The 13,615-nt window shown below is 32.6% G+C and overlaps 1 protein-coding gene across 2 annotated transcripts in view; it reads left to right on the forward strand.

The window, feature by feature from the left end:
- The window catches only part of COL11A1 (collagen type XI alpha 1 chain), a 218,620-nt gene that overhangs the window by 125,667 nt on the left and 79,338 nt on the right, over positions 1-13,615 (forward strand). For both annotated transcript variants that reach the window (XM_049616699.1, XM_049616700.1), the window contains 6 exons: positions 620-673; positions 5,492-5,545; positions 5,679-5,723; positions 5,864-5,917; positions 6,430-6,474; positions 10,239-10,292. In XM_049616699.1, coding sequence (XP_049472656.1) covers positions 620-673; positions 5,492-5,545; positions 5,679-5,723; positions 5,864-5,917; positions 6,430-6,474; positions 10,239-10,292 — 306 coding nt within the window. The remainder of the gene's footprint in view (positions 1-619; positions 674-5,491; positions 5,546-5,678; positions 5,724-5,863; positions 5,918-6,429; positions 6,475-10,238; positions 10,293-13,615) is intronic.

The raw sequence follows: 13,615 nt of genomic DNA on the forward strand, positions 1-13,615 counted from the left end.
CCACAAAAATCATCATTACTTAGCTATATAGTTCTCAACATTTGATGTGTCGATTAACCCAGATTTTCCAGATGTTTGAAAAGAAGAAGCAACTTGGCCCCAAAATTAGGTCAGAATTTCTTGTGTAGTTCTTTAAACTGCTCAGTGAGAAATACTTAAATAACTCAGGATTGCTTACTTTGTATTTACATGAGAAATGAAATCATTTTATAAAAAGGATTAACTCCAGCTAAAATGATAAAATCTAAATGCAGTTCTAACTACATCAACTAACTTTAAATAATTTTAATGTTGAAAAGCTTAGGCATTTTCTTTAGTCATGCTTAAGAGTTCAGAGAGAGTCCTAGAATTCTTTTTTGCTCAGGGTCCTGCCCCCAAAGAAAGCACTGTCACTTAGACAGGTGTTAAGTTAGAGAACGTTATAGCATTAGAAATATGTCAAAACAATTTTTCCCTATGCAAATGAAGAAATATAATGTAAGTAAAGTATGGTGAAAACTTGTAAATCTTCCCTTTGACTGTACAAATATGTGGTTCTAACTTCTAGAAAAATGGCTAAAATCATCATTTAAACTTAATTCAACTTAGAATCTTTATTATTATTTTTTTTTAACTTTAGGGGAAACTTGGTGTTCCAGGATTACCAGGATATCCAGGAAGACAAGGTCCAAAGGTAAAACAATTAGCTTCATGTTTATAGTTTATCAACATTTTGTAGAAATTAATCATACATAATGGTTTGTAACACAGAGATGATAAATCCTTAAAATATAATTTCACAAGGGAAAGACATCAGGTTTGTGGGTGCCTGGTACACAAGGAGCTCCGGGAGCCTAGGTGATTATGGACTGGAGTATTTTAGCAGACAGTGTCATAAAAGGAAGACATTGTCAGCTACTTCCTTGTAATTGGAATCAGGACTATTCCAGAGTGACATACTACTATATCTAGAAGTTATAAAGGGGATGATAACTGATGGATAACAGTGTTTGATTTCATTTCTAGTACCCTAAGGGTTTGAATTTCCACTTGCTGCCTTTAAAAAAAAATTACAATACATCTTTCATCATCTTTCTCTTCCCTCCTTTCCCCAGTATTTGTTTCCTAGGGCTACTGTAACAAATTTCTACAAACTTGGTGACTTAAAACAACAAAGATTTACTCTCTTATGGTTCTGGAGACCAGAAGCCTAATAAAATCAAGGTGTCAGCAGGGCCCCAGTCCCTCCAAAAGCTCTAGGCAAGAGTCTCTCCTTGTCTCTTCCAGCTTCTAGTAAACCAGGGCAGTCCGTGGTTTGTCTCTGCCATCTCCACGTGGCCTTTTTTTTCTCTCTGTCTTCTCTTCTGTCTCTTATAAAGACACTTGTCTTTGCATTTAGGGACCACATGATCTCATTTCAAGATCCTTAACTTAACCTACACTTACAAAGACCTCTTTTTCCAAATAAGGCAACATTCACATGTTCCAGAGATTTGAATATCAGATATATGGATTTGGGGCCACCATCTGATCCACTACAGAACTAAAATTTTATTTTTAACTATATGAAATATACATATTTTAAGCATAAAAATAGATGGTTTTAAAAATAGATGTTTACCCTGGTGTGCTAATTTTCCTCAAGCTAATCTTAAAACTTTGTCAAGGGGGCACTTCTTGCATTGACTAGTTAATTAAAGTGGTTAAATAAATTAATACATACATTTTGGTTTCTACTATTAAAATACTTACATGCCCATGAGACAGACTATCTATCTATCCATCTACTTTCAATCTGTCTCTGTTTGACCCATTCAGGCTTGACAGGAATCGTATATAAAGATAAATCCTGTTTATATAATAATCTCCAAACATATTTATTAATAAGATCCCCAGATAATCATTGGGAAACCAGAATGTCCTTCCTCTTGACAAATGTGAACTGCATGTACTTGTGTTCACTCATTGTCCTGTGATGACACTGTATTAGGCTTGCTATGTGGTTTTGTCTTATAAATTGTCATTGAGTTTCTAGAAAATGTGGAATCCCTTGTATAGTAAGAGGTAAACATAATGCTTTGAGCTTTTCATCTGTGACTTAAAAATAACACATGCATCATTTAAAGGTTTCTAGCTACATTTAGAATGCTTATTAGTAAGTTTCACCTTTTAGATATTGTCTCTAATACACTGCCCTGTCTCTTAGCTACCTTCCTTTCAAATGTCAAGCATTTTCACAAGTATTATGAGTGGAAAAAAAAAAAAAAAAAAACAACATTCACTGCAAAACCCACAACCTTACGCTATCATTAGATTGCTTGATGAGTTCTTGATATAATTAGGAAGTTGAATTGCAATTGTGGTGTTTTGATTTAAAAACAGAAAACTATCATATTACTTGAAGGCTTAGCACAATATTCTTTTATTTGACATTCTTATTTCCTTCTGTTTTTCCTATGACAATACTCTGTTCAATAGTCTTTGAGTTATTTTTATTAACAAAATGCACCAGAGTGACTGGAGAGAAACGTTTCTTCCTAGAGAAATCAAACATTTTTCTTTACTCCTTAACCAAAATGTCTGAAACCTTGGTTTTTATTTTTAATATTACTGTTCTTCACAATAACTGTTTTTATGATCAAAAATGATTAATGTTTCTTAGTTCTAAAACAAAAAATAATGGTCTCATCAAAGATCAAAGATATCTTCACATTTTTTTCCTATGTGGAAGCTAATGAATTTTGAATAGATTTAAATCTATATTGTACTAAAAGTGAAATTCAACTGCTAATCTCTTAAGCAGTTTAAGGACTATAGTTAGACATATAATTTATTTAATATCTTACTAGCAATGTAAATCACAATGGGTATTTGAAAGTTGCACCATCATTGGTACTATAAAAAGATAGATCACTACTTCAAAAAGTAAATCTGTTTTAATGTAGGATTCTTTATATTTAAAACAGCATTCAAATAATTTTGAAAGTTTCACAATTGGTGAGCCAATTTTACCATTAATCTTTGACTTTTCAGCCTTTCATTTGCTGTTTGTTTTTTCCATTTAAAAACCTATAATGCCTGAGGTGCCTGCATGGCCCAGTTGGTTAAGCGTCCTACTTCAGCTCAGGTCATGATCTCACAGTTCATGAGTTCAAGCCCCTCACTGGGCTCTGTGCTGACAGCTCAGAGCCTGGAGCCTGCTTCAGATTCTGTGTCTCCCTCTCTCTCTCTCTCTCTCTCTCTCTCTGCCCCTCCCCTGCTCGCTCTCACTCTCTCTCTTTCTCTCTCTCTCTCTCAAAAATGAATAAACATTAAAAATAAAATAAAGTCAAAACCTATCATGGAAATTTTATATTTTGGTGATAACTCCTTATGTGAGAAAAGAAGAAGAATATGCCTTTATATTACAAACTATTTAGTTGATGGATTGGGCATTTTTGTTTTTTTTCTCATAAATTGCCTAGAGCAGAAACTTACATAAGAAAATAAATTTTATAACAATAAAATTGATGCATAGAGCAATTTGTTTGAATGGAGTCTCTACAAATGTGATTAGTTATCTATTCTATCCAAGACAGAAATGAATATTTGTTCACAGATAAAATCTGGTAGAGTAGGTTATTTCCATATTGGATTTTACTCACTTGTCAAATTCCTAGAGTAGTCCCATAGTAATCCTGTACCAGATCTAACTTCTCATTCTCCATAGAGAAAAAGGCTTTGAAAGCCCTTCAAAAAACATAATTTGCAGACATTATTTCCCCATTATGTGAATATTACATGTCCTAACAATTGTCCTCAGGTGAATCACATAGTAACCTCTATAGACATGAATTAGAATATATTGGGAAATGAGTCATAAAAAGAAGCTCAGCAGTGCATACAATGGATGATTGTTTTGGCCATCAGCTCCCATAAGGCTTCACATACAACTTTCTCCTGGAGGAAATATACATTGGTATCTATTATATACATCACCTGGAGGAATTGTTAAAGATGCAGATTCCTGGGTCCTTCTGCTAGAGAGAGAAATCTGCAGTGGGATTTGACAATCCACATTATTAGGAATTACTCTGAATTATCATGAAATGGAGGGGACACATCACTAGATAAATATTATTTTAGGGATAATTTAATCCAAATGAATAGAAAGAAAAGCAAGAAATATATTCAAGTCAAAGGAAGGTTTTGTTATATCTCCCTTAACACATGGGAAAGTATGTAAAATCTGAATGTCTACTACTCTGCTGGATATTTTATACATTATTGCATTTAATTCATAAAGTGGTCTGAATAGGAAAAGTGAGTATTTGGAAGCACACACTTTCCAAAGTCTCATAGTTAGCACATTGAGGAGAAAAGATCTGAACTTTAATCTGTTCTGTTTCATGATACGATAAAGCAAACCAGTCACAGTCATGTTCAAAGGAATCTGTAAACAGATAAAAATGTGGAATATGCACAAGATGAAATGGGGGACTATATTATATTCCATCTGTAAAATGTGACTGTCTGTGGATGAAGTATGATGCTTTCACTGTGCCTATTACACCTTTAAACAACCAATACTTATTGTTATCTATCATTTTCATTTGTATACCTTGCCTTCCTTTATTCTAATCGCCCACAAAGTCAAAGTACCTATAAGATGTGGGTGAGTGTCCTCATTTTGCAGAAAAACTATGCTTGGAGAGGATAAGTAATGTACCCAACTTAGGTGAATGTATGATAAACATAAGTTATGAATTTATGCCTTTGGAATTCCAAAAACAGGACTTTAATGCTGGACTGCCTGACTTAAACTCTCAGCTAGGTTTAACCACATTCAAACATCAAGCAGAAAGGTGGAAGAAGATCTTTAGCCTTTATGATTTGATTCAATTCTAAAGGTGTAAAAATATTAAATTAAAAGTTTCAAATATATAAATACAACAATGTTAATTTAGGAAAATTTTTATAAAATTCTTATTTTAATATTTATTCATGCTCATGAAAAATAAGATTTTTCTTCCAAGTTGAAGCAAGTGTGTAGAATTGTAAGTCAAAATTATTTTATATAGTGTTCTCTAATTGCTATTTTCTAATATGAGAAATGATATTTGGTTCATTATTTTAAAGTGAAAAACTAAAATGTATTTTATCAATTCATGCTTTCACTGCTTCCAGGATTTCAGATGTTACTGTAAGTTCATTTTCCTAAAGGCCTGCAGCTTGTGTCTAAAAACGTTAGTTACCATGGGGCACCTGGGTGGCTCAGTCGGTTAAGCGGCCGACTTCAGCTCAGGTCACGATCTCGTGGTCCGTGAGTTCGAGCCCTGCGTCGGGCTCTGGGCTGATGGCTCAGAGCCTGGAGCCTGCTTCCGATTCTGTGTCTCCCTCTCTCTGACCCTCCCCCGTTCATGCTCTGTCTCTCCCTGTCTCAAAAATAAATAAAACATTAAAAAAAAAATAAAAATAAATAAATAAAAACGTTAGTTACCATACTCATTGTTTATTATTTTTATTTTTGTAGGGTTCCACTGGATTTCCTGGGTTTCCAGGTGCCAATGGAGAGAAAGGTGCACGGGTATGGTATAGAAGTCTATTGTCCTGGACTATCTCATACAAATGTTCTTGCATGAGTACCTGTCTTTCAGCACCAGACTCATGATTCGCTGTGATATGCTGCCTACTGAAACTGTTTGAACTGTCTTTGGCAGGGTGTAGCTGGCAAACCAGGACCTCGGGGTCAACGTGGCCCAACGGTGGGTGGCTTTATTTAAAATAATAATTTTCATTTTGGATTTAATGTTTCAAGATAAGTTTCTTCAAAAATAAAAACAGATTCTGTGCTTTGGGGTGTGCCTGACACTCGATTGGTTTCATCTTTTGCTCTCGTATGCAGGGTCCTCGAGGTTCAAGAGGTGCGAGAGGTCCCACGGGGAAACCTGGTCCAAAGGTATTAGAAGTACTTGTTCTATCATGGATGGAACTGGAGGGTATTATGCTAAGTGAAGTAAGTCAGTCAGAGAAAGACAGTTATCATATGTTCTCACTCATGTGTGGAATTTGAGAAACTTAGCAGAAGACCATGGGGGAAGGGAAGAGAAAAAAATAGTTACAAAGAGAGAGGGAGGCAAACCATAAGAGACTCTTAAATACAGAGAACAAACTGAGGAATGATGTGAGGGGCAGGGAAGAGGGGAAAATGGGTGATGGGCATTGAGGAGGCACTTGTTGGGATGAGCACTGGGTGTTGTAAGCGATGAATCATGGGAATCTACTCCCGAAGCCAAAAGCACACTGTATACTCTACAGTGTGTTAGCTAACTTGACAATAAATTATATTAAAAAAAAAAGAAGTATTCTATTTGCGTTTGCTGTAAGTTCCTCTTCCAGAGGACAAATGCTATCAGAAGGAATCAAAACTGATTTTTCTTTTTTTCTCTTTTCTTTTTTTATTTTTGATAGGGTACTTCAGGTGGTGATGGCCCTCCTGGCCCTCCTGGTGAAAGAGTACGTATGATACAGGATACAGTAACATAAAATAAATATTAATATTTTGCAAGTATTTAAATTTCTGGGAAAAAGTACATGTGTCTGCAAATACATGTACACAGAAATTTGCAAAATCTATTCAGAATTTAAAAGTTCTTATTTTTTAATTTACTTCTTAAAAAATCTTAATCACTTATGTGCTACCAATTTTGTTATAGAAATGAGAGAAATAATGTGCATAATTGCCCTATGATGTCTCTCAAACTCAAGCCAAATAAATTTTTTTTGAATATCCATATGACACCTATGCCTTCTCCTTCAGTCCTCCTGTGTTCCCTGTTGATATTCATTTTGTCCATAGAGCTGGAAGCAACATTATGCTGGTAAAAGGCAAGCTCCCAGTAGCCATTAAGTCAGAATCGATATACATTCAAATCAAGATAAAACATCTATTCCAGTAAATAGAAAAACTATTTAGTAAATTGATTTTCAATTGATATAAAATAAAGCTAAATATACATGAGTAAGCATACCCTTTATTTGTTTCCTTTTGGCAAAATAAAGCATTTTTGTAGCCAGAGTTTTTGAAAGTGATCTTCTTGAATTTTAAATATTCAATCTGTATTACTGTTAAAGAAATTAGACTCCTTTCTGAATATTCTATAACAATGTTTAGTATTATGCAGTTATAGTAATATATTTTTGTATATTATTATTTGAAATTTATAATAGATGTTTCACAAAGAGAAAACTGAAATACCCCATGATATGTCACTTAAAACTGAGAATAAGTAATTTTTTGGAATGAAGTTTCTGTTTGTGACAGAAATGTCAGTAGATAAGACTTAAGAATAAACATTTAATTATAGTTGTTTCAAAGCTTTGGTTCATATTTAATTAAAGCAAACTTTCTTGCTAAATATCTCTCACTATTGATGAACTATTCCCAAATTAAGTCCATCCTGTACATTTTAAAATCATAAATAACATACACATTTTAAAAATTTGATGGTCAAAATAATTTTAATAAGAAGATGCAATTTAATTAAAATAGCTAAATCATTAAATGGAATAGAACCACTTGACAAATTATAGCAAAACTAGGAGTTTTGTTTTTAAAGCATAAACTATTTTTCTTTCATATTTTGTTTCTGCATTCCAAAATGTCATGATCAACCATATATATTCACAATTTTGGAACATAACAGTGTGACCCAACAGCATGATTACTCGTAATTGTAAAAATACTTTGAGAGTAAGGAAAGTGTATTTTGAAGCTTAAAGTAGAGGTTATTATAAAAAAAATTAAGTAAGCTGGAAACCATTTTTAAATAGCATTCATACATTTTAAATATACAGGACATACTTCCTATATTCTGCATAGTTGATGAAACCTTTTCTCCCTAACATATCCTCATTTTCTCCAAAGAATTTTATGTATCATAAACTATTTGGTTATGTCTTAGGCATAGTTGAAGAATGATAGAAATGATATTACCAAATATTTTCTTTAAAATAAATGACTTGGGAAGTTTAGGGGGAGAGTTTTATAGTACTATTGAACTAGAAATGGAAATACCTATTTTTGCCCATTTCAATGGACTTCTTTAACAATATATTTGCTTATAAATATATATATATATATATATATAGTATTATATGTACATATTATGTACATGTTGTAGGATATTTTAAATATATACTATTATATATTTACTAATTAGGATACTCTGCAGCTTAAATATAATAATTCCTCATACTCGTGATTTGTGGATCATGGATGCCTATTATTAAAGACTTAGTTAAGACAGCTTTTAGTTGTTCTAAGATTACCAGATTTAGCAAAAGCCAAAAAACAACAATAAAAAATGAAATAAAATAAAAAGACTTAAGACACCCAATTAAATTTGAATTTTTACATGAACAACAGAATAGTTTGTGGTATAAGTATGTCCTTTGCAATATTGGGAAATATTATTATTCATTATTTATCTCAAATTCAAATTTCACTAGGCACTTGGTTTTTATCTGGCAACACTTACTGGGTTCCAACACTGTCTTTACACTGAGTATGTATTTTCCACATCACCTGGAAACTATTTTCATTAATATGGAAGGACTATGTCAACACTTTCTTGTGGAATTTTATACAGGTCCACTTTTTCTTCTATGTATTCTGTAGAGAAGTGATTTTTGAATTTTTTTTTCCTTAAAGAAATTTAAATCCAAAGTCAAATTTTGGTTGAAAAGGAGCAGAAATTTAGAAGGCAAAGAAACTACATATTAAGGAATTAGAAAAATAGAGCTTGCTACACACAGCCTAAAAAAAATAATATTTAAAAATTTTTATATTTAAAATTGTTTTAAATGTTTAATTTTGAGAGACAGAGAGAGACAGAGCATAAGCAGGGAAGGAGCAATGAGAGAGAGAGACGGACAGACAGACAGACAGACATAGAATCTGAAGCAGGCTTCAGGCTCTGACCTGTCAGCACAGAGCCCAATGTGGTGCTCACAAACTGTGAGATCATGACCTGACCCGAAGTCGGATGCTTAGCCGACTGAGCTACCCCAGAACCCCCTAATATTTTATATTTAAAATAAAACTTTGTTGATAATATTAAGTTATTATGATATATATTTAAGAATGATAGTTTCATACTTCAATGAGAGTACTAAAATTTGTAAGTCCCAAAGGTTGCCCAGTGTTTTTGGTAATTACACTGTGATATCTATTTTTTTAATGACATATTGAACTTTGAAGTTTCTTTTTGATTTTAAGATAAGATGCTGGTAATAGCAATAATTTGTGCTGATTTCTGAACTAGCATTGGCTTAAAAATGATAACAAAATTTCCCTTGGAAAGGCTAAACTGATAAACTGAAAAGAGTAAAGACCAATTTTAGCAAACTTCATTTTTTATTTAAATATAAATAAATCCTATTCTAGTTGAGTTATTTAAGAAATCCTATTTATATTATGTTCCATTTTATATATATATATATATATATATATATATATATATATATTTATTTTGGAAATGTAATTATTATGTTCTGGGAACATAAAGGATTATCTTCACCAATTATTTTGCTGTCACTATAATAGGGTCTATTTACTGCATTTTAAATTTATATAAATATAAGTATTGAATAATAAGGTTGATTAAAGATTAGGTTAAAACAATATTATAAATGTATTTTTAGATTGAATGTTAATGAGAAAAATAATACAATAAAGCGTTTTTTCTCTGATCTACAAAAGAATTTTATATATGAGTAAAATGAGATATTGGCATCTTCCAAAATACATTTTAAATATAGAAATTAGTTAAAGGTCTTTCTGAATTAGTCACTTATTTTTTCCTTTACTTTTATATGACTGGAATCAGAACATTTATAGAGTCAATTTTAAAAATAATTTTTTGGGGGTGGCTAGGGAATTGAATTATTCTGTCCCAAGGATGTTTCCAACTAATTTTAAAAGTATGGAGCTTCTTGATACATCTATGTTCTGCTCACTTTATTATGAATTCTAAATATTCATAGTGCTCATGATTTAAGGCCATTGGTGTGCTGTTTTGAGTACTGAATAAGGTGAAAAATCATGCATTTAACTTTTAGATTAGCTTACATTATCTTGTTACATTACTGTAGTTCTGTCATGATGATGAAGAAGCTGTATGCTATATTGTGTTTCATCTGTAGAAATAAACTGTAAAGTATAAAGATGTATCTTTTAAGGCATATTCTTAAATTTCTCCACTGCTTTTTATTTTCAGGGCCCTCAAGGACCTCAGGGTCCAGTTGGATTCCCTGGACCTAAAGGTCCTCCTGTAAGTACCAGGTTTTTCTTTATTTCTTCATTTGACAATGTTTTCAAATTTTCAAGAGTCACAGTTTATATTTTAAGTAATTTTTAGATGCAAATATTGACGAAAATTCTAATAAAAATAAATTGCAATTGGTGACGTCAAAGAATGTACATTTTTCAATTTATGACGTTTATTGAATGTTTCTGATATAACCCAAATAGATCTTCATAAAGATTCTTGCAAAGTACATCAAAGACAGGAACAACCTGGATGTTATTCTCTCAAATACTCCTCCACTGCAGTGCATATTACTAATGGCATTAAAAATTGTTACTGAATCTTAAATATTTGTTACATCAGAACTTCTCTTTTGTCTTCCATCATCCAATGTATCCTTCAAAATATCACTTCCTAAACATTCTCTGGCATTCTGACATTACTTACATTTCATTGTAATTTGTTTATTTGTATTTATTATTTTTGTCTATAATCCGTGCTTTTAAAAAAAATAATGACAATCCTTTCTGAATTATATCCCTTTTATAAAATTTGCTCATTCAAGTATCTTCACAAAGTTAATGGAAATCCTTTATTTCCACACTTAAATGTATATGGGAATATCAGACATGCTCATTGCTCAGTTGTTTTATTTTTCTTTTCTTAGTAACCTACTCAGTTTATTTATGAGAACTAGAATCAACTTAATCACTGGTTTAGTCCATTCTGGCTGCTATAACAAAAAACAAGCAAACAAGCAAACAAACAAAGCACACAATGTTGTTTACCCACAGAGACTAGATAGCTTATAAACAACAGAAGTTTATTTTGCACAGTTCTAGGTGCCAGAAGTTCTAGCTCAGGGAGCCAGCATGGTCAGGTGGGGGCCCTCTTTCAGGTAACAGGGCAGAAGGGGCTAGGAAGCTCTTGGAGTCTCTTTCTTAAGTCACTGATCTCATTTATGAGGGTTCTACCTTCATGACTTAAACACCTACCCATGGCCCAACTTACTAACATTGCCTCTGAGGGTTAGGATTTCAACATCATGAATTAGGCATTTCAATATGAATTTCAATACGAACTTACAGGCCATAGCACCCACATGTCTAAGGAAGTTGTTCTCAAAGTGTGGTCCTTGGACCAGAACATCAGTACTACCTGGGGTTTGTTAGACATACAGTCTTCTCCCTACATCACTCAGCTAACTCAGAACTCTAAGAGAGGGGCCCAGTCTGTTTAACAAATTCTCCAGATAGTTCTGATGCATGCTAAAGTTTGTGAGCCACTCTTCTAGTCTACATTTGACAATGCTGTCTAAACTTTAATGTGCATACAAATTATTTTGGTATCTTGGTAAAAATGTAGATTTGGGGGCATCTGGGTGGCTCAGTCGGTTAATCATCTGACTTCAGCTCAGGTCATGATGTCACAGCTCATGGATTCGAGCTTTGCATTGGACTCTGCGCTGATAGCTCAGAGCCTGGAGCCTGCTTCAGATTCTATGTCTCCCTCTGTCTGTCTCTGCTCCTTCCCTGCTCATGCTCTTTCTCTCTCTCTCTCAAAAATAAATAAACATTAAAAAAAATGTAGATTTGATTCAGTAGGCCTGGAGTGAGTCATGAGTCTTGAAGTTACTAACAAAGGTCCAGGTGATGCCAATACTGTGCTCCTAGGCCATATTTTAAGTAACAAAGCTCAAAAATATTTTGGCTGAAAATATAACCAACATAGTTTGAATATGATTTACTCAGCAGGAAACAAAGTATAGCTAAATTTTCAGTTAATAATTTGAGAACCAAATGTTTTTTCATTATAATGATACAAATAACTAAATCATTACTAATAGTTTTACTCGCATCCTGGATATTTTCATTTAGAGGCTCACTGATATATATTTTTTGACTGAATGTTCTAAATTGGTTTTGAACTGAGTCTTTTTGACAAAACCACAGCATGCATCCTGTATGAAGAAATGTGAGACTATTTGTATATGCCAGTATTTCAAAAAAATTGTATATTCCAGTTCTCTATTTTCTAATAATTATAGTTAACCAAATATAGTCCATTAGTAGTCTTGTATAAAGGAACAATTTGGAAAATTCTGAATTAAGATGTTAAAATTTTAAATAAATGTTGCATCTGGTTACATTATACTTTCAAGCATGTTGAAAATAATTTATAACTAAATGCATATGGTCTCCAACTTCTTACTGAGTTTAAATAACCCTCTATTTCCACTGATAACTTTCACATTTGACTTTAGCTCACAGGTTTAAAAATGAATTATTTATCATTAAAAGCAACTTTTTTTTATTTTATTTTATTTAAATCCAAGTTAGTTAACATATAGTGAATGATGGTTTCATGGTTAGAATTTAGTGATTCATCACTTACATATAACATCCAGTGCTCATCCCAACAAGTGCCCTCCATAATGCCCATCACCCATTCAGTCTATCCCCCCATCCAACACCCCTCCAGCAACCCTCAGTTTGTTCTCTAACAAAATACTGGCTTAAAGTAAATATTAAAAGTTGAAGCAATCTCTTATTTTTTGCAATAATTTTAGACACTGTTTGAAATATTATTCTAACGGTTTTGCTTTATTACTGTGAACACATCAAGAAAGGATTGTTATCTGTATTATAGTATTATGAAAGGATTAATGTAAAGAGCTAGTATTAAATACAGGGTAAGATTGATACTACTTGTATATAATGTTGTTTACCCACTATCTCAGTTGCGTTCCAAATGTAATATTGTCATGCAACGTTTCACATGTAGAGAAGTGAAAATACAGTTCCAAGAAATGATTTCATACATAAGACGTTTTTCATAAGTATTTTGAAGCCATGTGCATGCATAGATCATTGTTTAGCAACATAAAATCCAGTGATATGTATAACTTCCACATTATCATACCGTTTATATTTGCACAGATTGCACAGATTGCTAAGAATTGTTTCCTTCATATAATGTAATTTTTTTGTCAAAGAAAGCCATTTGACCCATTTTTCCTCAGACTTTTTCAGTTCATTCTCTCATGTATCTTTCAACAAGTTTTGAGCCATTAATCAAGCATGCATTTTTTCTCTAAGAAGCATTAAAAGTGTAATAAATGCCTACACTTGAGAAGCATGCCATCTAGTTGGAGAGACATGACACTATTCAGGAACATTGCTTTCACTGCTAAACAAAATGATTTTTATACACTGTTTCTCTGTCAAGTGAAACATTAGAGCATGAAATAAAAGTACCTATTATTTCTCTGGTATGCAGTTTTATAACATTTTTAGGACAGAAATGCCTTCATCTCTTGGATATGGAAGGAAGAAATTGAGTGGAGG

This window comes from Panthera uncia (assembly GCF_023721935.1).
Source record: "Panthera uncia isolate 11264 chromosome C1 unlocalized genomic scaffold, Puncia_PCG_1.0 HiC_scaffold_4, whole genome shotgun sequence".
In the NCBI taxonomy this organism is placed as follows: Eukaryota; Metazoa; Chordata; class Mammalia; order Carnivora; family Felidae; genus Panthera; species Panthera uncia.